The sequence below is a fragment of the Mesoplodon bidens genome (assembly GCF_964165515.1).
Source record: "Mesoplodon bidens genome assembly, chromosome: 3".
NCBI lineage: Eukaryota > Metazoa > Chordata > Mammalia > Artiodactyla > Ziphiidae > Mesoplodon > Mesoplodon bidens.
The window spans coordinates 12,665,140-12,691,954 of record NC_138178.1 but is presented as its reverse complement, the minus strand read 5'-3'; the positions used below and the strand labels follow the sequence as shown (position 1 = coordinate 12,691,954).

The 26,815-nt window shown below is 38.9% G+C and overlaps 1 protein-coding gene across 2 annotated transcripts in view; it reads left to right on the top strand.

Annotated features, from left to right (window-relative positions):
• ARMC3 (armadillo repeat containing 3) overlaps positions 1–26,815 on the top strand; it is a 93,831-nt gene that overhangs the window by 8,542 nt on the left and 58,474 nt on the right. For both annotated transcript variants that reach the window (XM_081229197.1, XM_081229196.1), the window contains exons 2-7: positions 221–338; positions 7,227–7,352; positions 18,737–18,805; positions 19,051–19,226; positions 21,608–21,802; positions 24,002–24,185. In XM_081229197.1, the coding sequence (XP_081085323.1) occupies positions 221–338; positions 7,227–7,352; positions 18,737–18,805; positions 19,051–19,226; positions 21,608–21,802; positions 24,002–24,185 (868 nt within the window). The remainder of the gene's footprint in view (positions 1–220; positions 339–7,226; positions 7,353–18,736; positions 18,806–19,050; positions 19,227–21,607; positions 21,803–24,001; positions 24,186–26,815) is intronic.

Here is a 26,815-nt window from a genome sequence, read left to right as displayed (position 1 = left end):
GAACCCGTGTCCCCTGCATCGGCAGGCGGACTCTCAACCACTGCGCCACCAGGGAAGCCCTGTGATGGTTTTTAAATAAAAATTTTACAGTGCACTTTGTGGGCAGTGACCACATCCTTTTTGTAAGATTATGTTCTCTTTAAGTTTCAAGACACCACTCATGTTTTATGTGCTTTTAAAGCTTGTATGTGGCTCTGATATTTTTCTCTTTGAATTTCAGTTTGATCCATTAACAATTGAAAGCAAAAAAGCAGCAACCGTGGTGTTAATGCTTAATTCTCCAGAAGAAGAAATTTTGGCTAAAGCATGTGAAGCCATTTATAGATTTGCTTTAAAAGGTTTGGATTTTTTTCAGTTTATCTTTCTATTTCATTAGTTTCTTAAAAATATTTGCTACATAATGGGCACTTTTCTCCCCAGTCTTTAACTTACTTCCTGTCTGATGAATTCTTTCAGACAATCAGAATATCATTTAATGCATCACCTGAAAGTAATATATCTCCCTATGTGCCTAACCCAGTCTTAAGGAGCAATTTAGTCAATGGGTAGAAGAGCCATTTTGAAGGCTTTATTGCAGTTTAAAAAATTGTAAATGTCACAGGAGCTGAAAGAGCTCCTAAGGATCAAAGCTGGAATAATTTGAGCAACAAAATAAACAAAGTATTAGATTTATAGCTCTATAATTTATACTAAAGAAGAAAATAAATATCCATAAGTCTATACAGACAAATAAATGATTGAATAAGTAAATAAATGGGAGAGAAAAGACAAATCTCCAATGCAGAAGTATCCCAATTTATGCAGGTACCCTGTCCTTGAGGAGGTGGGATGCAACTTCTATTCTTTAGGGGCTGTGCATAGTGACATCTTTCCAAAGAGTGCAAGATGGACACAGGGGGAAAAGAGTAAGTTTGCAGCAGAGAAACCTGACAAACACTACCTCTGCCAGGTGATCAAAATCAACATCAACAGAGATAAGTCATTTGAAAATAAATGCCCTTGACATGACATAATGAAAATGGCACTTCTATGTTATTTTCCCCCAAACCTACAGCCCCAGTCTAAATATGATTTTTTTTAAAAATAAAACAAATTCCAATTCAGGGACATCCTCCAATTACCTAACCAGTACTCTCAAGACTGTCATAGCTATCAAAAACAAGGAAAGTCTGAGAAACTCTCACAGCCAACAGGAGCTAAGGACACACAATGACTAAATGTCCTGGGGGATCCTGGATAGGATGCTGGAACAGAAAAAGAAAAACTAACAGTAAGGAAATCTGAATAAACTGTGGAATTTCATTAGTAATAACATATCATTATTGGTTCATTAATTGCATCAAATGTCCCTACTAATGTAAAATGTAAAATAACAGGGGAAACTGGGTGTGGGACACATGGGAAGTATCTGTATTATCTTTGAAATTTTTCTGTAAAACTAAAACTGTTGTAAAATATAAAGTTTACTAAAATGTTGTAAATGTTACAAATTAGATTCTGTTGAAAGACTTGTTCATAGAGGATTTACAAACATAAGAGACAGTCACATTTTAGTTCATTCCAAGTGGTGATAAAATCAGACTTTTATTATACTGTGTAACATTGAAATTGGAAATATTTGAAGAGTTTAGTGTAGCTTGGTTTTTTGTTTTTTGTTTTTTGTTTTGCGGTACGTGGGCCTCTCACTGTTGTGGCCTCTCCCGTTGTGGAGCACAGGCTCCGGACGCGCAGGCTCAGCGGTCATGGCTCACGGGCCCAGCCACTCCACAGCATGTGGGATCTTCCCAGACCGGGGCACAAACCCGCGTCCCCTGCATCAGCAGGCGGACTCTCAACCACTGTGCCACCAGGGAAGCCCTAGCTTGGTATTTTTAACAAAACCTTTTTAAACTAAAATGGGAGCAATTTGATTTTAAAGAAATGGTACATTAAAACATTGTTTGGGGGACTTATATGAGAGAACAACAAATCATTCAATTAGCAAATGGTAAAATACTCACCTGGCTAGTCATCACCATCACCTCATTCTAGTCATCATTGGGAATTCTGATAAAAACCAGAATGGTTCTGGAAGGTATGGTTCATGAGTAGATTGTGTAGAATACTGGGTCAATTTTCAGGGAGACATTGGATCATGCATCTATAGCACAGTGTCATCGCATGTCATCTCTTTTTATATTGTAGTCATCTCTTTTTATATTGTAAGTCTGATGTTCAGTACTAGCAGTATTTTCTGAAATATTTTCTTAAGTTAAATGATGGGACTTTGCCTTCTTGCCAAGATGAAGTAAGGGGCCAGATTTACCCTCCTTACCAGAACAAGTAAGAAAACAGAAAAATATATAAAATAGGAGTTGGCAACACACTGAATATCAGGCCATGAAGGACAGCGACCATTCAGAAACAGGAAACAAAGGAAATTAGCCCTCCGATTGCCCCAGCCTATTGATTTCAGAGAGTTTCCAGGCCATAGCCCAGGAAGGGGTAACCTGTGCAGAGCCTGGTGGACCCTCTGAGTTGAGACGATAGACCTGAAAATCCAGCAAGATGAAGGCAACAAATTTTCAGGACAGAGTAACAGACAGGAAAGAGTTGCACAGAGAGAGAACTCAGGAGGTCTGTAAAGGGTCCCACTCAAGTGTTCAGCTTGATCCACATGTATATGTGTGGGGACTACTTGAAGTCAGACAAAGCCCCCAACAGGATTAGAGGTAACAGTGCCTAGTGCTCACACAGGGTCAGAAGTAGTGCCTGTTCACAACAGCCAGACTGCAAAACCTCAAGATTCATGGAGAATTGTGCAAGTACACAGAAGGGTCTTGCCTCAATAGTTAGAAATAATTAGGCCTAGATTGAGCCCTGTTCTAGTACTATCAAATAAATATTTTAAAAGCAAACCTGAAAGGATCAAACTTTCTCCAGATAACTGTGTCCCAGAACAAATTTCAAGGTAACAACAATATCCATTGCCCAACTAGGTAAAATTCACTTTGTCTGGCACCCAGTAAAAAATTACCACGTGTGACAAAAAGCAGGAAAATACAATGCATAATGATATAATTCAATTTTTAAATCAAAACTGACCCAATGTATGTGTAACTTGAGTCTCTGAATAAAGGAGTGAGGAACAGAATAAGTATTTGAAAAAATAATGGTTAAAATTTCCCCCAATTTGATGAAAACTCTAAGCCCCCAGATCCAAGAAGCTTAACGAAACTGAAGCACAATGAATATGAAGAAAACTACACCAAGGCACATTATAATCAAATTTCTTGAAAAGACTGATAAAGAGGAAATCTTAAAAGCATCCAGAGGGAAAAATGTTACATTCAGGGGGACAAAAATAAGGATGACAACAGATTTATTATCACAAATGATGCAAGCAAGAAGTCAGTGGAGCACTATCTTTAAACTGAATCACTTTTCTGTGCACCTGAAACTAACACAACATTGTAAATCAACTATATTACAGTAAAAGTTAAAAAAAAAAAAAAAAGTACCGGAAAAAAACCCAAAACTTTCAACCTGGATTTCTACACCCTTCAAAAATATCTTTCGAAAACATAAGTGAAATAAAGTCTTTTTCAAACATTCAAAAACTGAAATAGTTCATTGCAAGCAGACCCACACTACTAATTATATTAAGTAGGTCCTTCAGGCAGAAAGAAAATGGCACCAGATGGAAATATGGATCTACACAAAAGAATAAATATAGAACACTAGAAATGGTAACATATAAGGGTTTTTTTGCTTATTATTTAAATCACTTAAAAAGCAAATTGGTTATTTTAAACAAAACTAATAATCATATATTGTGCAGTCTGAAACATGTAAAAGTAAGATATATGACAACAGAACCAAGGTAGAAAGGTGAAAAATGGAAGTATACTATTGTAAGTGTACTATATGTGAAGTAGTATACTACCACTTGAAAGAAGACTGTGCTAGGACATACACTACAGACCCTAATGCAACCACAAAAATAACAAAGCAATGATATCAAAAAAGCCAACAAAGGAACAAAATGGAATCATAAAAAATTCAATTCATACAAAGAGGGCAGAAATGAAGAAAAAAACAATGAAACACATAAGAAATAAGTAACAAGATGGTATATTTAAACCTAACCACATCAATAATCAAATTAAATGTAAATGGTCTGGATTCATCAATTTACAGGGAGAGAGTGTTTTATTAGAAAAAAAGCAAGACCAAACTGCATGATGCCTTCAAGAAATGCACTTAGAATACAATGACACAAATAACTTGAAAGTAAAAGGATGAAAAACGATATCCTATGCTAGCACTAATCAAAAGAAAGCTGAAGTAGCTATATTAATATCACAAAAATAGACCAAAAAAAGAGTGGTACCAGAGGAAAACATGGCCATTTTATAATAATAATAATAATAAAGGGGTCAATTAATCAAGATGCTATGAAAAATCCTAAACAATTAATGTACTTAATATCAGACTTTCAGATTACATGAAGCTAGAAATGCAAGGAGAAATAGACATCTACAATTATAGATGAGGATTTTGATACTCTTCTCTCAATAAATGAAAGAACCAGTAGACAGTAAATCTGTAAGGATATAGAAGATTTGAACAGCAATATAAATTAATTTAACCTGATTTATATTTATAGAACACTCCAAGAACAGCAGAGTATACATTCTTTTCAAGTGCATACAGGACATTTATCAAAATGGATTATATTCTGGGCCATAAAACAAGCCTAATAAATTTAAAAGAATTCCAGTCATACAAAATATATGCTATTCCACATTGGAATTAAATTAAAAATCAATAACACAAAGAACTCTGGACAATCACTAAATAGTCGGAAAGCAAATAACACACTTCTAAATAACCTGTGAGTAGGGGCTTCCATGGTGGCGCAGTGGTTGAGAATCCGCCTGCCAATGCAGGGGACACAGGTTCGATCCCTGGTCCGGGAAGACTGTGGAGCAACTAAGCCTGTGTGCCACAACTACTGAGCCTGTGCTCTAGAGCCCATGAGCCACAACTACTGAGCCCACATGCTGCAACTACTGAAGCCTGCACGCCTAGAGCCCGTGCTCTACAACAAGAGAAGCCACCGCAATGAGAAGCCCGTGCACTGCAATGAAGAGTAAACCCCGCTCACCACAACTAGAGAAAGCCCGCATGCAGCAACGAAGGCAAGACACAGCCAAAAATAAATAAATAAATAAAGTTTTAAAAATAATAATTAATAAATAACCTGAGTGAAAGTAGAGATCAAAAGGAAAATCCGAATTAAAAATGAAAACACAACATACAAAAATTTGTAGGATGCTACTAAAAGAGTATTTAGAGAGAAATTTATTGCACCAAGTGCCTGTTAGAAAACAAGAACGTCTCTCAAATCAATGACCTGAGCTTCCACTTTAAGAAAATAGAAAAATAAGAGCTAATTAAACCCGGGCATTAGTAATAAGGACATAATATATACCTGAGCAAAAATCAATGAAACAGAAAACAGAAAAACAGTGGACAAAAGCAGTGAAATGAAAATGTCTAGCCAGATTGATAAATAAAAAGAGAGAAGACAAATTATTGATATGAGGAATGAGAGCATCACTATAGCTCCTATAGATATTAAAAGGATAATCTAAATGTTATGAACAATTTAATGCCAATAAATTCTACAACTTAGATGAATTGGGCAAATTCATTTTAAGACACAAACTCTCAAAGCTCATTAAAGAAAAATAGATAGTCTGAATAACCCCTTATCTATTACAGAAATGGAAATTTGTAATTTAAAAATCTCACAAAGAAAACTTTAGGTCCAGATGTTTTCACTGCTGAACTCTGCCACACACTTATGGAAGAAATAACACCAATTATACACAAACTCTTTTAGAAAATTGAAAAAGATGGAATATTTCTCTATTGATTCTATGAAGCCACCATTTATTTAAGTATCCTAAAATTTATCCTTTAAATTAAAATTTATTTGGGACTTCCCTGGCGGTCCAGTGGTTAAGACTCTGTTCTTCCAATGTAGGGGGCGAGGGTTCCATCCCTGATCAGGGAACTAAGATCCCACATGATGCGTGGCACAGCAAAAAAAAAAAAAAAAAAAAATTTATTTGACAAAATATTTTCATCTAAGAAATTCACTTTTAGAACCCCAATAAAATACAAACATTATGGAAGGTTTGAGAAGGATGTTTGTAATAGTCAATAATGCATATTTCAGCATATTCTTATCAAGTGACAGATTTAACCATTTAGATACAGGGCAGTTCCACAAGCTATAGGAAGGTACAGTCTGTGTTCAGAGAACTGAGTTATCAGAATGAACCTATAACTTCAAGTATAAAGTATTTTAATTTTATATGAAAACTGAGGCAAAAAAGTGTAAAAGACTTTATTTTACTCAATTAATATTGAAAATGAAATATGCATTTTCATAGCTGGTGAAACTGAAAAGCTGAAATTAATCAGGACCTAAATATTATTCCAGACTTTGCAGAATGATATCCCACTTATTGGGGTAGGGATAAACTGCTTTTACAGTTAGGCCAGATGCTGGCCTTCACTGACCTTCTGGTTCTGGGGCTTCTTGCCACAGCTAAGGAATCCCAGTAACCCCGGTGGCTCCACTTTGTGTGTGTGCCTCCATGCTGGCTGCAGGCAAACCCACTGGGTGAAAAATGAGCACCCTAAACTCCACCACACTTGAATTTGAAGTGGGGACTCTGTGTGTTAATTTTTATAATTAATTATGCAAGTAAGTATTATTGAGTGCCCATTACATGCCTGGCACTGTGTTAGGCATGAGGTTATAAGAGAATCGAACAGAAAGGGTATCTGTCTTCATGGAAAGTTAAGTAACGGGTGTAAGCGAACAATGCACGGAGATCGCTGAGTGGTATGAAGGAAATAAAGCAGGATAAAGAGAGATCAGAAAGACTGGGATGTAGTGATGACATTAGGTAGGGTGATCAGAAGAGATCCCTCAGGAGGTTCAGTGTGAGCTAAGAACCAAATGAGGAAGCCAGCTTTGTAAACATCCAGGGAAGGGAGAGTAGCAAGTCCAGGATACCTGAGCTCTAAGGTTTATTCTGAGAGAAATAGGTGTGGAAGCAGAGGAATGTGAAAGACAAATGGCAAATAAGAAATTGGAATGACACAAAGAAGAACTTTGATGAGATTGCTATCCATGTCTGATTTTATTTTACCTGTGATGTCAGGTGAAGAAAATAAAGCAACGCTCCTTGAACTTGGAGCTGTGGAACCGTTAACTAAGTTGCTCAACCACAAAGACAAAATTGTGAGAAGAAACGCTACTATGATATTTGGAATTCTGGCTTCTAATAGTAAGTATCCGCTTTTAAAACTAATCAAATAATCTCACATAATGCATTATACTTTTAAATTTAACCTTAAGGGACTCATTTTAATTTTATTTAAGCTGACTTTAATGTTAACAAGAAAGTTAAATAAGTGTAATGTGCAACAAATGTATGATTTCATATTTTAAGTGATATTTTTAAATATAAAAATATGTGCACAGGGCCTCCCTGGTGGCGCAGTGGTTGGGAGTCCGCCTGCCGATGCAGAGGATACGGGTTCGTGCCCTGGTCCGGGAGGATCCCATATGCTGCGGAGCGGCTGGGCCCGTGGGCCATGGCCGCTGGGCCTGCGCGTCCGGAGCCTGTGTTCCACGGCGGGAGAGGCCACGGCAGTGAGAGGCCCGCGTACCGCAAAAAAAATATATATATATATATGTGCACATATATCCATGGAAAAACTCTCAGAGTTGGTGATGTAGTATGTTCCAGTCTTACAAGTTAGGAGAACAATCATTGTCTCTTAAAATTAAAATAGTTTTTTTCTTGAGTTAGGATAATGTAATTAGAATGTCTGCCTGTGTAAGTTACACTTCATGTGTATTTTATTTTAACTGAAGCCCAGAGTAAAAAGTTTTGATACACTTATTTTTTGGAGCTGCAAGCTATATTTTGCCAAAACTAAATTTAGATATGTATTTACTCCTTAAGTCAGACCTATTACTTGCTGTAATATTGTCACATATTTAATATGGTGGAATAACAGGATTACTTAACATATGCTGTTGCTTCTATTAGAATATCAGTTTGACTAAAACCATGCAATACAGGCAGTCCCTGACTAGTGAACAGGACGTGTTTTCCGTTTGTAAGTCATTTTCATGTTATGGTGGTAGATTTTCGAGTTGGACAACAAAAGCCTTGTTATTTATAATAAAAAATGACTTTCTTGGTGGAGACTGAATTCTGTCATGAAACGCGGGCTCATAGGAATAAACATGTCTCTATCATGGCACGTGGCTAAAATCATCCTACCTTCTCCTTTTTACCATGGTCTCAGCAAGCACACAAGCACAGATTCCTCCTCCAGCTTCCTGCACTGTCCCAGCTCACACACCCTGGACCCTCTGTGATGCAGTGGGGGCCCTTCATTCCATGGTGTCCAGCAGGGACTGTGGCCTTGGTGTCTTCAGAGACAGTTATGAGTGGAGGAAAGGGGAAGGGAGGGGAAGGAGAGCCTTCTCTGGCATCTGTGCCATCACAGCCTCAGCTGTGGAGACCACGTGAACAGTACCTGCAGTGTCATGGGGTTGGCAGGGGCACTTTGCAGTTAGTGGATGGGTTTCTGGTGGGAACTCCAGGAGCTCCAGCGGTGGCTGTGCTGCAAGGCGGGGGCTCTGTATTTCCGGGAATGACAGCAGGATGAGGACAGTCAGCGGGCAGTGGATATTCCACCAATGTAGATTACAATAACACTAGTCAACACTTACAAAGTACTTACAATGTGCCAGGCACTGTCGTACATAGTATTTATATATTAAATCGCTTAATGAGGTGGGTGCTATTATTTCCTTTACATATGAGGTGACTGAGGCACAGAGAAGTTAAAATAAAGTAGTAATCATTCGTATTGTGGGGCCTTCATAAATCTGTCTCTGGGGTTGTCTGTAGACTAATTCTGCCATATTGAATGTGCCATATAGAATTATTTATAACCAAAACAGGGAAAATATTTAAATTTTTTCTGTTTTACTCTGCATGCATACCACAGGGTTTGAAAACCAAAGGTGCTTTGTAACACCCCATGTGCAACTCCTTATTTTATTTATTGTAATTTATTTATTTATTTATTTATTTATTTTTGGCTGTGTTGGGTCTTGGTTGCTGCACGCAGGCTCTCTCTAGTTGTGGCGAGCGGGGGCTACTCTTTGTTGTGGTGCGCGTGCTTCTCATTGCGGTGGCTTCTCTTGTTGCAGAGCACGGGCTCTAGGCGCGCGGGCTTCAGTAGTTGTGGCGTGTGGGCTCAGTAGTTGTGGCTTGCAGGCTCTAGAGTGCAGGCTCAGTAGTCGTGGCGCATGGACTTGGTTGCTCCGCGGCATGTGGGATCTTCCCAGACCAGGGCTCGAACCCGTGTCCCCAGCATGGGCAGGCAGATTCTTAACCACTTCACCACCAGCGAAGTCCAACTCCTTATTTTAAACATATGAAAGATCCCTTGAAGGATTGGGTTCCTTGCCCAAAGTCATGCAGGTGGCTAGTAGCAGAACTGAGATGAGAGCTAAATTACAACTTTACTCTCTGACTCATAGTTCAGTAGACCTTCTATTCACTAAATCTTTTACAATGCTTAATATTAGTGTCCATGCTAAGTCAGATTCTCCATCTAAGTGATTTAGAAAGGAGAGTTATAATTTCCTGTTTACATTTATCTTTTCAATTTAATATCTAGGTCTCTGTGATTTTTTTCCTTTTTATGTTATTAATTTCTGTTATTCATTTTATTTTGTAGTTTCATCTTCTAATATATACGAGTTTATCATTTGTGAAATCCTACAATTTGTTTGCAAATTTTTCTGAGTAGGTTTTTAAGTTGAATTTCATGAGTTTCTAAAGGAGTCTGTGGCCCCCAAATGTTAACAATACTGTTACATTTGGGTGCTAAATGAGATGGCTCCCTTAGACCTGTCAAACCACAATCTGTAAGCTGGCTGGCTGGGCTGTAACCAGCGCTAGAATCATTGCAGTCTGCAACTGCAAAGCTTAACCATGGAAAGAGCTTTGCTGTCTTCAAGGTCTCCACTGAGTGCCTGGGTCTCAAGTATACTGCATGAACTTATAAGGACCTTCTTTTGAATCTGTGAAGTGGGTGAAAAAAAATCAAACCATTATTGGGATTAACTTACCTGATTTTCTATTTGAACTATCTGATGACATGGATAAAACACATGGCATCCTCAACTGCTTGTGGAGCTCCTTTTTTGGTAAGAGAGCCAATACAATAGCTAGTGCTTCACTTTTCATACATGTCCAAGGAAACTTGGAATAAAAAATAAGCAACAAGTCATTTGACCTAAATGCAAAGTCATGTTTTCAGACTAATATGTAAATAAATGCACCTCTGAAGCTGCATGGTTAAATCATCATCTTTGGACAGTCTTAAAATAACTGATGCTTCTTCAGAAATTTGTATTTTCATATGGTTTTCCACCACTATGCTCATAGTGGATGAACCAACAGAAAGTTCCAACATTCCAGGTGCAAAAGGATTGCTATGAGAACCATCTTTTCCCTTTTGCAGTTGCAAATAAATTCTTTTTTTTTTTTTTTTTTTTGCTAGAGTGATTGAGCTATGTGCTTGTGCCATGCCTGGGTCATTCAAGATAGGAATTTAAATTACTTTGTTAAACCTTTTTATCAAACGGGAGCTGCTATCTTCTTTCACCTTCCAGTTTGTATTTAGTTCAATGAGGCCATACAACAGAGACTCATTTAATGAAGAGAGAGAGTTCAGCTAAAGAGAGAGTTCATTAGGATCCTCGTGAGGAGAAGTAGCCTTGGAAGCCCAGGCATTACATTACTTAAGGCAGCGGTCCCCAACCTTTTTGGCACCAGGGACCGGTTTCATGGAAGACAATTTTTCCACAGACCAGGTTGGGGGTGCTGGCGGGGAGGGCAGGGGATGGTTTCGGGATGATTCAAGCGCATTACATTTATTGTGCACTTTATTTCTGTTATTATTACACTGTAATATATAATGAAATAATTATACAGCTCACCATAATGCTGACAGGAGGCAGAGCTCAGGCGGTAACGTGAGTGATGGGGAGCGGCTCTAAATACAGAAGAAGCTTCGCTCACCCCCCACTCACCTCCTGTTGTGCAGCCCGGTTCCTAACAGGCCACAGATTGGTACTGTTCTGTGGCCCGGGAGTTGGAGACGCCTGACTTAAGGCAATCTGAAGAGCTTGCCATCTTAGGAAAAGGTTGACGTAAAAGAGTATACAAGATCAAGGGTAAATTAGGTGGTCAATATTATGCAACAAAAAAAATGTGAATAAGAATTAATCCAAGAGCATGGGATATCTTTCCATTTCTTTTTTTAAATTTATTTATTTTATTTAATTTATTTTTGGGGGTCATCGCTGCTGCACGCAGGCTTTCTCTCTAGTTGCGGCAAGCAGGGGCTACTCTTCGTTGCGCGCAGGCTTTTCTCGTTGCAGTGGCTTCTCTTGTTGTGGAGCATGGGCTCTAGGAGCATGGGCTTCAGTAGTGGTGGCATGCAGGCTCAATAGTTGTGGCACACGGGCTTAGTTGCTCCACGGCATGTGGGATCTTCCCGGAGCAGGGATAGAACCCGTGTCCCCTGCACTGGCAGGAGGATTCTTAACCACTGAGCCACCAGGGAAGTCTCTCCATTTCTTTGAATCATCTTCCGTTTCTTATATTAATGTTTTATACTTCTCAGCATATAAGTCTTTCACATCCTTGGTCAAGTTTATTCCTAAGTACTTTATTTTTTGGATGCGATTTTAAAATGGATTGTTTTTTTTTTACCTTCCCTTTCTGACATTTCATTGCTCATGTAAAGAAATGCAACCAATTTCTGTATGTTAATCTTGTATCCTGCTACCTTGCTGAGTTCACTTATCGCTAACTTCTAGTAGTTTTTTGTGTGGAGTCTTAGAGATTATCATACTAAGGGAAGTAATTCAGGAAGAGAAAGACAAATATCACATGACTCCACTTACATGCAGAATCTAAAATGTGACACAAATGAACTTATCTACGAAACAGAAACAGACTCCCAGACATAGAGAACAGTCTTGTGGTTGCCAAGCAGGTAGAGGTGGGAGAGGGATGGATTGAGAATTTGGGATTAGCAGATGCAGACTATTATGTAAAGAATGGCTAAACAACAAGGTCCTACTGTACAGCACAGGGAACTGTATTCAATATCTTGTAATAAACCATAATGGAAAAACATACGTATATATTTGTGTAACTGAATCACTTTGCTGTGCAACAGAAACTAACATAACATTGTAAGTCAACTATACTTCAATAAAATAATTTTTTTAAAAAAGGAATGCAGTTAAAACAGATGGCATGGGAACTACAATCCTGAAGCTGTGGAACAAAAACCACATTCACAGAAAGACAGACAAGATGAAAAGGCAGAGGGCTATGTACCAGATGAAGGAACAAGATAAAACCCCAGAAAAACAATTAAATGAAGTGGAGATAAGCAACCTTCCAGAAAAAGAATTCAGAATAATGATAGTGAAGATGATCCAGGACCTCGGAAAAAGAATGGAGGCAAAGATCGAGAAGATGCAAGAAATGTTTAACACAGACCTATAAGAATTAAAGAACAAACAAACAGAGATGAACAATACAATAACTGAAATGAAAACTACACTAGAAGGAATCAATAGCAGAATAACTGAGGCAGAAGAACGGATAAGTGACCTGGAAGACAGAATGGTGGAATTCACTACTGTGGAACAGAATAAAGAAAAAAGAATGAAAAGAAATGAAGACAGCCTAAGACACCTCCGGGACAACATTAAAGGAAACAACATTCACATTATAGGGGTCCCAGAAGGAGAAGAGAGAGAGAAAGGACCAGAGAAAATATTGGAAGAGATTATAGTCGAAAACTTCCCTAACATGGGAAAGGAAAGAGCCACCCAAGTCCAGGAAGCGCAGAGAGTCCCATACAGGATAAACCGAAGGAGAAACGTGCCGCGACATGAATCAAATTGGCAAAAATTAAAGACAAGGAAAAATTATTGAAAGTAGCAAGGGAAAAATGACCAATAACATACAAGGGAACTCCCATAAGGTTAACAGCTGATTTCTCAGCAGAAACTCTACAAGCCAGAAGGGAGTGGCATGATATACTTAAAGTGATGAAAGGGAAGAACCTACAACCAAGATTACTCTACCTGGCAAGGATCTCATTCAGATTCGATGGAGAAATCAAAAGCTTTACAGACAAGCAAAAGCTAAGAGAATTCAGCACCACCAAACCAGCTCTACAACAAATGCTAACGGAACTTCTCTAAGTGGGAAACACAAGAGAAGAAAAGGACCTACAAAAACAAACCCAAAACGATTAAGAAAATGGTCATAGGAACATACATATAGATAATTACCTTAAATGTGAATGGATTAAATGCTCCAACCAAAAGACACAGGCTTGTTGAAAGGATACAAAGACAAGTCCCATATATATGCTGTCTACAAGAGACCCACTTCAGACCTAGAGACACATACAGACTGAAAGTGAGGGGATGGAAAAAGATATTCCATGCAAATGGAAATCAAAAGAAAGCTGGAGTAGCAATACTCATATCAGATAAAATAGACTTTAAAATAAAGAATGTTACAAGAGACAAGGAAAGACACTACATAATGATTAAGGGATCAATCCATGAAGAAGATATAACAATTATAAATATATATGCACCCAACATAGGAGCACCTCAATACGTAAGGCAACTGCTAACAGCTATAAAAAAGGAAATCAACATAACACAATAACAGTGGGGGACTTTAACACCTCACTTACACCAATGGACAGGTCATCCAGACAGAAAATTAATAAGGAAACACAAGCTTTAAATGAAACAATAGACCAGATAGATTTAATTGGTATTTATAGGTCATTCCATCCAAAAACAGCAGATGACACTTTCTTCTCAAGTGCGCATGGAACATTCTCCAGGACAGATCACATCTCGGGTCACATATCAAGCCTCAGTAAATTTAAGAAAATTGAAATCATATCAAGCATCTTTTCTGACCACAACGCTATGAGATTAGAAATGAATTACAGGGAAAAAAACATTAAAAACACAAACACATGGAGGCTAAACAGTACATTACTAAATAACCAAGAGATCACTGAAGAAATCAAAGAGGAAATCAAAAAATACCTAGAGACAAATGACAATGGAAACACGACGATCCAAAACCTATGGGATGCAACAAAAGCAGTTCTAAGAGTGAAGTTTATAGGAATAAAAGCCAACCTCAAGAAACAAGAAAAATCTCAAATAAACAATCTAATCTTACACGTAAAGGAACTAGAGAAAGAAGAACAAAGTTAGCAGAAAGAAAGGAATCATAAAAATCAGAGCAGAAATAAATGAAATAGAAACAAAGAAAACAATAACAAAGATCAATAAAAGGAAAAGCTGGTTCTTTGAGAAGATAAATAAAATTGATAAACCATTAGCCAGACTCATCAAGAAAAAGAGGGAGAGGACTCAAGTCAATAAAATTAGAAATGAAAAAGGAGAAATTACAACAGACACTGCAGAAATACAAAGCATCCTAAGAGACTACTACAAGGAACTCTATGCCAATAAAATGGACAACCTGGAAGAAATGGACAAATTCTTAGAAAGGTATAACCTTCCAAGACTGAACCAGGAAGAAATAGAAAATATGAACAGACCAATCACAAGTAATGAAATTGAAACTGTGATCAAAAATATTCCAACAAACAAAAGTGCAGGACCAGCTGGCTTCACAGGTGAATTCTATCAAACATTTAGCAAAGAGCTAGCACCCATACTTCTCAAACTCTTCCAAAAAATTGCAGAGGAAGGAACACTCCCAAACTCATTCTATGAGGCCATCATCACCCTGATACCAAAACCAAAGATACTACAAAAAAAGAAAATTACAGACAAAAAATCTTAAAATTTGCATGGAGACACAAAAGATCCCAAATAGCCAAAGAAGTCTTGAGGGAAAAAAACAGAGCTGGAGGAATCAGACTCCCTAACTTCAGACTATACGACAAAGCTACAGTAATCAAGACAGTATGGTACTGGCACAAAAACAGAAACATAGATCAATGGAACAGGATAGAAAGCCCAGAGATAAACCCACACACCTACGGTCAACTAATCTATGACAAAGGAGGCAAGGATATACAATGGAGAAAAGACAGCCTCTTCCATAAGTGGTGCTGGCAAAACTGGACAGCTATGTGTAAAAGAATGAAATTAGAACATTCCCTAACACCATACACAAAAATAAACTCAAAATGGATTAGAGACCTAAAAGTAAGACTGGACACTATAAAACTCTTAGAGGAAAACATAGGAAGAACACTCTTTGACATAAATCACAGCAAGATCTTTGTTGATCCATCTCCTACAGTAATGGAAATAAAAACAAAAATAAACAAATGGGACCTAATGAAACTTCAAAGCTTTTGCACAGCAAAGGGAACCATAAACAAGACGAAAAGACAACTCTCAGAATGGGAGAAAATATTTGCAAACAAATCAACAGACAAAGGATTAATCTCCAAAATATATTAACAGCTCATGCAGCTCAATATTAAAAAAAACAAACAACCCAATCCAAAAATGGGCAGAAGACCTAAATAGACATTTCTCCAAAGAAGACATACAGATGGCCAAGAAGCACATGAAAAGCTGCTCAACAACACTAATTATTAGAGAAATGCAAATCAAAACTACAATGAGGTATCACCTCACACCAGTTAGAATGGGCATCATCAGAAAATCTACAAACAACAAATGCTGGAGAGGGTGTGGAGAAAAGGGAACCCTCTTGCACTGTTGGCAGGAATGTAAATTGATACAGCCACTATGGAGAACAGTACGGAGGTTCCTTAAAAAGCTAAAAACAGAATTACCATATGACCCAGCAATCCCACTACTGGGCATATACCCAGAGAAAACCATAATCCAAAAAGACACATGCACCCCTATGTTCATTGCAGCACTATTTACAATAGCCAGGTCATGGAAGCAACCTAAATGCCCATTGACAGACGAATGGATAAAGAAGTGGTACATATATACAATGGACTATTACTCAGCCATAAAAAGGAATGAAACTGGGTCATTTGTTGAGACGTGGATGGATCTAGACACTCATACAGACTGAAGTTAAGTCAGAAAGAGAAAAACAAATATCATATATTAATGCATATACGTGGAACCTAGGAAAATGGTACAGATGAACCAGTTTGCAGGGCAGAAGTTGAGACACAGATGTAGAGAACAAACGTATGGTCACCAAGCGGGGAAAGCGGCGGGTCAGTGGGGATGGTGGTGTGATGAATTGGGCGATTTGGATTGGATTGACATGTATACACTCATGTGTATAAAATTGATGACTAAAAAAAACCCCAAAAAACATCAGATGGCATGAAGATACTCCAGGAAGGAAGGTAATGGTAGTTCTGAAACAAGCTAAAATTGTAGGTGTCCCACTGCTTGCCTAGAACGTGTTCATGTGGCCCAACCACAAGTCCAAGTTGTCATATCTGAGAGTGTTCTCTGCTGAGAAAGAAGGGGACAGAGATCAATATTATATTTAAAGTGACAGAAGTAGCAGCTTATCCATTATTTCTGCTGATTTAACCTCAAGAACAGAAGGACTATTTGAACAATCTGGTGTCAGAAAGTTGAATAACAAGTTAATCAGCTATGCCAACAATTTACAAGAGCTGCCATTGAATCTGAATGATCCATTGAACCTTAAGAAAGTGGTGTAGTAGATAAACCTACTATATCTGTTGTTGAACAGACCTGGGCTAAATTCATATGTAGAAAGGAATTTCGTGGCCCAGAGAATCCTCTGATGAAAACTTTTAACTTGTTTAGGCACACCAAGGGGTGGTGGCACATACAGATGCAGCAAGGCGGCCTCTCCCTGTGGGAGCAGATGCTTCCTGCAGGGAAACACAAGGAGCAGAGAGTACACAGGGCCTGAATCTTCCTGACCTCATGGTCAGTGTTGTAGCAGAAACTTTGAAGTAGATGGAAGATTATTTTGTATACTAAGTGGAGAATGTACTTGGAGATCTAAAAGCCCAGAAATGCTTTTCTTCTAGCATGTAAAAATAGGGAACTTTGGGGCTTCCCTGGTGGCACAGTGGTTGAGAATCTGCCTGCCAATGCAGGGGACACGGGTTCGAGCCCTGGTCTGGGAAGATCCTACATGCCGCGGAGCAACTAGGCCCATGAGCCACAATTACTGAGCCTGCGTGTCTGGAGCCTGAGCTCCGCAACAAGAGAGGCCACGACAGTGAGAGGCCCGCGCACCACGATGAGAAGTGGCCCCCGCTCGCCACAACTAGAGAAAGCCCTCGCACAGAAATGAAGACCCAACACAGCCATAAATAAATAAATAAATAAATAAATTTAAATCATGTGGGCTTCTAAGAACTCTGCTTAAAAAAAAAAAAAAAGTAGGGAACTTTGGTACAACCTTCCAAAAAATCATTGCAAACAACACAGACTGGACTCATAAGAGTGAGAAGAGAATGACAGCATGCTTTTCCAGAGGGGGCACCTCTGCCTAGTTTACCAGGACACTTGGAAGGATCTGACTATTATGCCATGGCTATTATGTCTTGACCTGTGGAGGTAATGTGTTTTTCAGAGGAGCTTAGACTGTAAAATATGAAGTCCTACACTTCCCCAAAACTCAATTATTCTTTTGTGCTGAAAGCCTATCCATGTGCATATATAGCTAGCTGTAAGTCCGCTAGCCCTCTCTGAGCCATTCTGAACAGAACAGAGAGAAAGAAGTTTTGACAGGTTGAGGAATAGCCACATCCCTATATCCCACAGGAAAAGGTGTCCAAGAAAAGGCAAACGTATCCAGCAGTTAATTCCTGAGACCATCTGCTTCAGCTGCTGCAAAGTGAATTTTTCCAAACTTCTGGTAACACTTATTTTGGCTTACAGAAGAGATAATCGACCAAGAAGAAAAATTGCAAAACTAAAGTAGCAGCTATGCCTTATTTCTCAGAAAAAGGGGGTTAAGGATGGCAAGAAAGAAGTAGGGGCATAATTAATTGTCTAGCTTTAATTAGGCTCCTGTAAATAATACAAAAGTGAACTTTAAAAAATTAATATACTTATCTTTAAGCATTTTTGGCATTTCTGATAAGCAAATGGAACATATACAAGATATATTTATGGGAAAAGGCTGAGGATAATTCTTATTTGCATTTTATACTAGTTTTATTAAAATCTAAATTTAAAAATATCCTCCCAACAAAACAAAACAAAAAGAATTACTGTTATAAGCAAGTGTAGGGCACAGTAACTCAACTTTACTGATGGTGTTCTAGGCACTTTCATACATTTATGGTTATCTTTTCTAGTGTTTTGGAAGGTCGTACAGCTGAGCAATCAAGGAACATGGGCTAGAGTCTGTCTGGGGTCAGACAGACCTGGGTGTGAAACCCGTCCCCACCTCTTACTTGCTGTGTTGATTGTGAACCTCAATTTACTTATCTGTAAAATTAGGTAATAATAGAACCTATCTCATAAGGAACTATTCCTTAGACATTGCCATTATTATTACAATTAATAAACATTAATATTCTGTTTCTTCTTTTGTAGATGATGTCAAAAAATTGTTAAGGGAGTTAGATGTCGTGAATCCTGTGATTGCTCAGCTGGCCGCAGAAGGTAACTCTGCATCCTCCATCTATCAATATTTCAAAAATGGGGAATGGTTTATTTTTCGCATCTGATTAAAGTACCGATTGAAAATAGTTTATGAAACACCAATTCTGTGTTGTCATTAAACTCTCTCAAACTAAGATGGGCTCCAACCAAGTTAAGATCTGTGGAGCTTTGGTTTTCACAGCGTGCTTTAATGTAATGGTTGAATAAGCCTTTACATACTTGTGTTATTTGTTTTTGATACACAGAGGAAGTAGTTATCCACGAGTTTGCTAGTCTTTGCCTAGCAAACATGTCTGCAGAGTATACCAGCAAAGTGCAAATATTTGAACAAGGTGGATTAGAGCCTCTCATCAGACTGCTAAGCAGCCCAGACCCGGACGTGAAGAAGAATTCTATCGAGTGCATTTACAACCTGGTCCAGGTGAGATTAATTTCTAACAATGAGTTTTGACAAAAACTGGTTATAGAATTTATTTTCCCATTAAAAAAAGGACAAAGCTTTAAAAAAAAAGGTCCAGTTTTAATTAAAATCACTTCTTCTCAGTACTATTTAGTAGTTATCATTCAGAGGAAAAAAAATGGAAGTTTAGAGTCGATACCTTTCAGTTTTCACATTTTGTAAGTAATTGTCCCCCATAAAAGGGCATTTTAAAAGAATAGAATGGCTTGCAAATTAAGGCAGGATTATACTAGGTAAGTACTATTTCTTCCAAAACAGGAAATCTAATATTAGTGTTGAACTAATTTTGACCTAGGCAGTTACCTGTTGATCTAATCTTGGTGATCCAATTGGTTGTATCATCTGCCTTATGCAATGTACCAAGATTTTGGATTCGGCTTATTTGTTGGTGAAAAGTTGAGTTTTGCTGAACAGAACTCATCATTCACAGTTGCAAGATGCTACCTCACTGTGCTGCTTTCCTTCATAATGGAAGAAACACCCTACCCACCCTCCGCCCACAACCTGTCCTGTCCTCTGGCCCCTCCCCTCCAATCCCCAACCCAGCACACACACCCTCACACCCCCAGCAGGTCAGCTTGCTGCCACTTTGGACAGCCTTCTTTGTTTCTTTTCCTGCTCAGGTTCCTGAACAATTCCCACACACGTTTGATAAGCTTTAGAGCAACTGGAAGTACAAGACACCATTTTAAATGGCCGTCAAGAGAATGTGAAAGAAGAGATATGGGAGCAAAGGTGAAGGAGGGTTCACTGATAAGCAAAGTATCTAGACAAAATATATAGAAAAAGAGGACAAAGGCACTCGTGCCAAAAGGCACCCAAAGCATGCAACCCTGGCCCTGGCATGTCCTTGCCACGTAGCTGGGCACCCACTGGTACTACCTTTACTCTTTCTGAAGAGCAGGTGCAGCCATATCCCTTCTCTGGTGACTTGACTTCATCCTATAGGCCTAAATAATCCTGCAAACGTGTTTGTGTGTTTCATGCCAAGACTCCTCATTAAGTCTACTTCTCTATATTTTTTATCAAGTAGAAATGAAAAGACCTACCTCCACTATTCTTTATAACAGAAGGACTAGTTAATAAGAGTGTATTCATTTCCTAAGGCTGCTGTAAGAAAGTACCACAAACTGGCTAAAACAACAGGAACCTATTCACTCAATGTTCTGGAGGCTGGACTTCTGACACCAAGGTGTCATCAGGGCCATGCTCCGTCTGGGACTCTGGGTAGAATCCTCCCTTACCTCTTCCCAGCTTCTGGTGGTGGCTGTGAATCCTTGGCGGTCCTTGGTTTGCAGCCTCATCACTGCCATCTCTCCCTCTGTCGGCTCTCTCGCCTCCTGTTGTAAAGACACCAATCTTATGCAGACACCACTACCCACCCTACTCCCCCATGACCTTAGCTTAACTAATTACATCTGCAATGATCCCATTTCCAAATAAGGTCACATTTTGAGGTACTGAGGACTAGGACTTCAACATATATTTGCGGGGGGGGGGGTGTTACAATTCAACCCATAGCAAGCAGCAACCTACAGTTTTTATGTCTGAAGGAAGCTGACTATGAGAGGCCAGTTGAAGGATAGACAGAGGGAAGATAAGCTGGAAGTGGGGCTTTTTCTGTCTTTAATTCTATTTTAAGTTTACCCTGTTTTGATTTAAAATGTCATGATTTAGTAGTCAGAGTTTGGGGGCTTTTTATGACTTTTTTGCTTTGTTTTCTCTGTCGCTCACCCCAACAACCCTCCCTCCACCACTCACCCAGGATTACAGGCACACCATGCAGAGCGACTTGTCTGGACTCTAATGACCCCTTGATCTTGTAAATGTCTTAAATTAAGGTCATGTGTCAGAACTAAACCTAATGTAAATTTGCATGCACAGGTCCTGCCAACAGCACTGCATGCAGATTAGCATTTTATAAACCAGCCATTTGAATGACGATAATAAGGAATTGATACCATCATTTCATTTTATCGACTACTATTTGAAAGAGGGTATAGCGTGTGAAAAGAATTTCATTATGCATAGATTTTATTGTGATGCTGTTTGTAGTAAGAGGAATTTGCTGTATAATAAAAAGACAGTAGCTGCTGAGAAGTCACAGATCATGCCTATTTCCTATTATTGACAAGGTCTGTATAGTTAAAATGAATATTTTGGTGTTGTCAATCCAGGGTTTGCTTATATTTGTTTGTGAGTTATTTTGGAAGCAAATCCAGAATAAAAGATGGGAACATTATAACTTATAATGTTCTTTGTTAGAAAATATAATCTGTCCATTCTTGAGGCTGTATTTTGCTTTAAAAATCACTTCTTTGAACATTTATATTTCCTGGCAGGATTTTCAGTGCCGAGCAACACTTCAAGAACTAAATGCAATCCCTCCTATATTAGATCTCTTGAAGTCAGAATATCCAATTATTCAGCTGTTGGCTCTCAAAACCTTAGGTGTTATTACAAATGATAAGGAGTGCCGGGCAATGCTAAGAGACAGTCAAGGAGTGGACCACCTTATTAAGATCCTAGAAACTAAGGTATCTGTAACATTCATTCAACTCTCTATGAGAAGATGTATCTTTCCTAAGTGTTGTTATAAAATACAAATTATAGAATATTTTTTAAGTGACATTTTATTATATTTAAGCATGATGCTAAGTAGAATGGAGTAATTTGCTTATTGCTACATAGTTTACCAGCACAATTAAATCAGACTAATGGTAGAGGGCATTCTAAAATAATTTAATTTTTCTAAATCTTCTGATTTAGAAGATTTAAGATTTTTAAATTTTTGTTTGTGATCTTATGTTTTCTTGAAATACCTAGAATTAGTCTTTTAACCTTTGTCTGCCTCAGTTTTCTCTAGGGTAAAGCAAGAAGAGTCATTTACCACACATGATGGAGGGTAACCTGCTTTACTCAGTCTACTGATTTAAATATTAATTTCACCTAAAAAATGCCTTCACAGGAACATCTAGAATGATGTTTGACTAAATATCTGGATACTGTGGCCTAGCCAAGTTAAAACATAAATATTAGCCATCACAAGTCCATCGCTAGTCAATCTGGCATCCGTACACAGCTCCTAAATCATTAATCTCCAAATAAAGACAAAAACAAGATCATACTTCCACTTAACATGGTCCAGCAGTCCTGTGTACAACCAAAAACACACTGTCCCCTTCCCCATAGGAGGATGCAAAGTCCTTGGATGATGTTTATTCTTCTCCTTGACATCCCACAATAAGATGTAAAATTAACCATACTTAAATACCATATTGTAAACGGTACATCTCATGTTGCCTGAGGGGATAAGAGAGAGAAGAAAAGGATATTTCATACACACACACACATTCATAACAAAATAAGGGAGCAATACTCATGACAATTATAGTCCTCTTTTCTGTAACTGATCACATGGTTGTAGTTGGTATTTATAAGTACCTTCTTCCGATACCCATTCCATATTCCCCTTGCCCTCAGCAAGCACCTCAGCTCATCTTGATTCTTTACTTGATGTGGTGACCCAAACCTTCATTCCTGAAGAGCCTGGACCATTAGTAGTGGTACCCAGATTGGGTCATTATAGTTTTCCATCAACCTTAATCACAGGGTATGGTATTACTAAGAGATGCCATAAGGGACCCCCCTGTATTCCAGGCATAGTCTTCCTCACCTCTGTTGTGGAGTAGCAGTCCAATTTCCCTTGCATAGGTGGGCTCAATCACCCCAATCAGCACAGTTAACTCTCTTCTTTGCCTGTTGATTCAGAGCCATGGGGCTCCCAAAGAGGCCAGGTGGCAGTCTTAGCTTTTAGTTCTGTGGATTCATTGTTGTGTCTCCTGGTGGAAGTATCCCTCCCTTTGGATCTAAGATTTCTAGATCAGCAGAGCATAAGGTTACAGGTACAGGAAACAAAACTTTTGCTACTGAATTGCCATGGGTCATAGTGAGTGGTGCCACTCCCATATCCACTCCTTGGTTCCTGGGAGTAATAGCAATGTATATTGGATGCTGTTCCAGAGAATATATAGCCCTGCAAGTTATTGCCACTTAGCTAGCGCTGTCACTGTGTCTTGCATAGGCCATTCTATCAAGCCAGCTGCTTCAGGATGGTAGGGAACGTGGGAAGGCCAGTGATTTCTGTGACCATCTGCCCACTGCTGCATTTCTTTTGCTGTGAAGTGAGTTTCTTGATCAGAACCACTGCTGTGTAGACTACCATGGCAGTGGAGCATCCTTACTGTGATTTCTACCTTAAATTTCTAACTGTTCAGAAAAGGCTTCAGTTTTCCACTGCTATGGGGATTCTGGAGATTCCTCAGGCAAGAAAGCCACACACTCACAATACCTCCCTCTACCAACTGGAGATTTTAAGGAATATACTTTCCTTCAGCTTCTGTCTGCTTTTTCAAAAAATATTTTCTTTAGATTTTAAACTTGTTGTCGGTGGAAGGCTGTTTGAGCAACATCACTTGGATACCATTACTGGAAGTTTCCTGCAACTATTTTTTATCTGTAAAACATTTTGGAATAGGGGAAATGAGAAGAGATGGGACTAATGGTCAGGGAGAGAGATGTCACGTTAATAAACAGAACTGTTTCCTTGGGCCTCTGTCACACAAAATTAATTACATTATGTTCTGACTGATCTGAGTCCCTCTTGTAATAAAATTTGGAAAGTATGGATTGCTTTTATTACAATTTTCTAAAGTTGTGTTTGCTTTTATTATTAGGAATTGAGTGACCTTCATATAGAAGCGCTTTCCGTGTTGGCCAATTGCCTTGAAGATATGGATACCATGGTGATGATTCAGCAGACAGGGGGTCTTAAGAAGCTCCTATCATTTGCAGAAAACTCTACAATTCCTGATATTCAAAAGAATGCAGCAAGAGCAATTACTAAAGCCGCTTATGATCGTATGTCTCATTTTGTATAAACTAAGCATACCTATTTCCTCCTGTAGTCTTGATTTCAATTAGTACTAACAAACGCTACAGCATTTGTCTGCTTTTAGATGGTCATTTGAGGATAGTGCTATACTTACTATTTAAGATCAAAATTCATCTCAATGCTAATAAGTAAAAGTAGAGATTGCTTTGTCAAGGATTTAATAAGCTCAATATGATTTAATTATAACCTTATTTTTAAACAGTTCATTCCTAAATTAAGTTTTAAGCTTTTATTTCTCCTGATTTTGAAATTTTACAGAATGTATGCACTCTCCGTGATCCCAAAAACGTCATTTCAATAAATCCACATTTGGAATGATATCTATACAGTAATTTCGAGTTGCAGCTGGAGTCTAGCTGTTCCATGTTATATAGCTGTGAAAAATAATATGCTCATACTATACACAAAATACAATTTTCATTTCACTGGCAAGCTATGTTGACATAAATCTGTAAAATATGAGAGATTAATTACATCATGAGCACTGAAGATAAAATTATAGTTTCAATTTATGTGTATTTGGAGTATTTTATTTAATAAAAGATGTGATTTTATTTTCCCCCTTCCACATCACCCCTCTTATAAATGATGACAGCTTTGACTAGTTTAAGTGATTTATATTCTAAACATATATACTCACATCTGTATATATGTCTATGTGTATATTATGGGAAACATTTCCTTTTCAACCCATACTGGATTTCTTCAAAGTTTTAATGCAGTATGCCAAATTTCACCTCCCAGTACAAAGTCAATAGAGAGGGGCCTCGTGAGTTACATCATACAGGCCAAATCTAAAGACAGCCTGTAAAATTAATTTTGGCAAAACTGCTTAATTCAGAATTCTCCCAAAAGGAACTTAGGCCTTGTCATTACCTGGTCAGTTCTGTTCTCCATATATCCCAGGCCTTCTTAGTTATTTGAGACCAGATGAGAGGGCAATGGAAAGACATGAGCAATGTCTAACCTAAAATTTTTACATATCTCAACTTCTCTTTGGGTTTCGGCCCCTCTTGTGATACAAGTTTCGTGAGTTTATTACCCATCATGCGATACAGTAGTGAAAAGAGCACGGGGTGGAGAGCTCTTGCACTCTGATTCTACTACTAATTACGCTACTGGCACTGCAGTGACCTAGGGATGTGTCTGTGAGTGAGCTACAGCCTATCTGGATCTGTTTATGAATTCATTTATTAATGTTTATTAAGCCCCCAGTTTGTATCAACAAACCCAGGGCAGGCAAGTAAGCAGGCAGTTGCGATGCCGTGTTAAACGTGCCTGATGATGGGGGAACAGGATCCCCCAGGAGGGTCCACCTAACGCAGACTCAGGTCAGACAAGCCTTCCTGGAACAGGTGATTTACAGGCTCGGACCTAGAGGAGATGAGGGAAACTGGCTGGGCAAAGAAGGTCCTGGTGGGTCGGGGAGGCTCAGCAGTGCTCTGAGGAGAAGGGACAGTGTGTAGTGGCCAGAGAGGGACAGAGCGTGGTGAGTTCCAGAGCTGCAAGTTTTCAGAATGGCCAGTGAATAGGGTGCAGCAGAAAACTGAGAGTCCAGGCCGGAGAAGTAATGAGGCGCCACATGCTGACGGGCATCACACGCCAAGTTTAAGGGCTTCGGACTTTAGTTTCATGGCAACAAAGCACCCCTCAAGTGACTTAGAGACGGGAGGGAACCCTACAGATTTTCACTTTTTAGAGAAAGAGCATTCTTGCTGCAAAGTGGAGAAGAGATTAGACATGCGCAGGACCAGATGCAGGAAGACCGGGAAGGGGACTGCTGTGGTGATCGAGGTGACAGGTGACGGCTCTGTCCTGAAACCGAGCCGAGGTGGTCGCGATGGACTCGGAGGCGTCTGCAAGGAGACCCAGCAGCACAGTGCTTGAGGGTCCATATGGGTTTGTTGAATGACTCTGTGGGTTGGGGGAAGAAGAAGGTGATGCCAAGGACAAGGCCTTCTGGCTTGGACAGCTGGACGTAGAATGGTGCCACTCACAGAAATGGGGAACTCAAGAAGAAGAGCAGGTTTTGATTGAAGGAAAGGAGATGAGTTCTGTTCTTTTTTGAAAAATTGTAAAATACACATAGTAAAATTCACCAACTTCACCATTTCTAAGCGTACAGTTCAGTGGTATTAAATACATTCATCTTGTTGTGCTACCATCACCATCATCCAGCTGCAGGCCTCTTCGTCTCACAAGCCTAACCCTCTGTACCATGAATAAATAACTCCCCCCTTCTCCCTCCCTGCAGTCCTTGGAAACCACCATTCTTTCTGTCTCTGTGAGTTTGACTACAAGTACTTATGTAAGTGGAATCATACAATATTTGTCCTTTGTGATTGGCTTATTTCACTCAGCATAATGTCCTCAAGGTTCATTCATGTTGTAGCATGTGTCAGGATGTCCTTCCTTTTTAACTCTGAAAAATATGCCATTGTATGATTACATCGCATTTGTTGATCCTTTCATCCACTAATAGACACTTGGATTGCTTCCACCTTTTGGGTACAGTGAATAATGCTGCTATGAACACAGATGTACAAGTATGTCTTTGAGCCCCCGCTTCCAATTCTTTAGGGTATATACCCAGAAC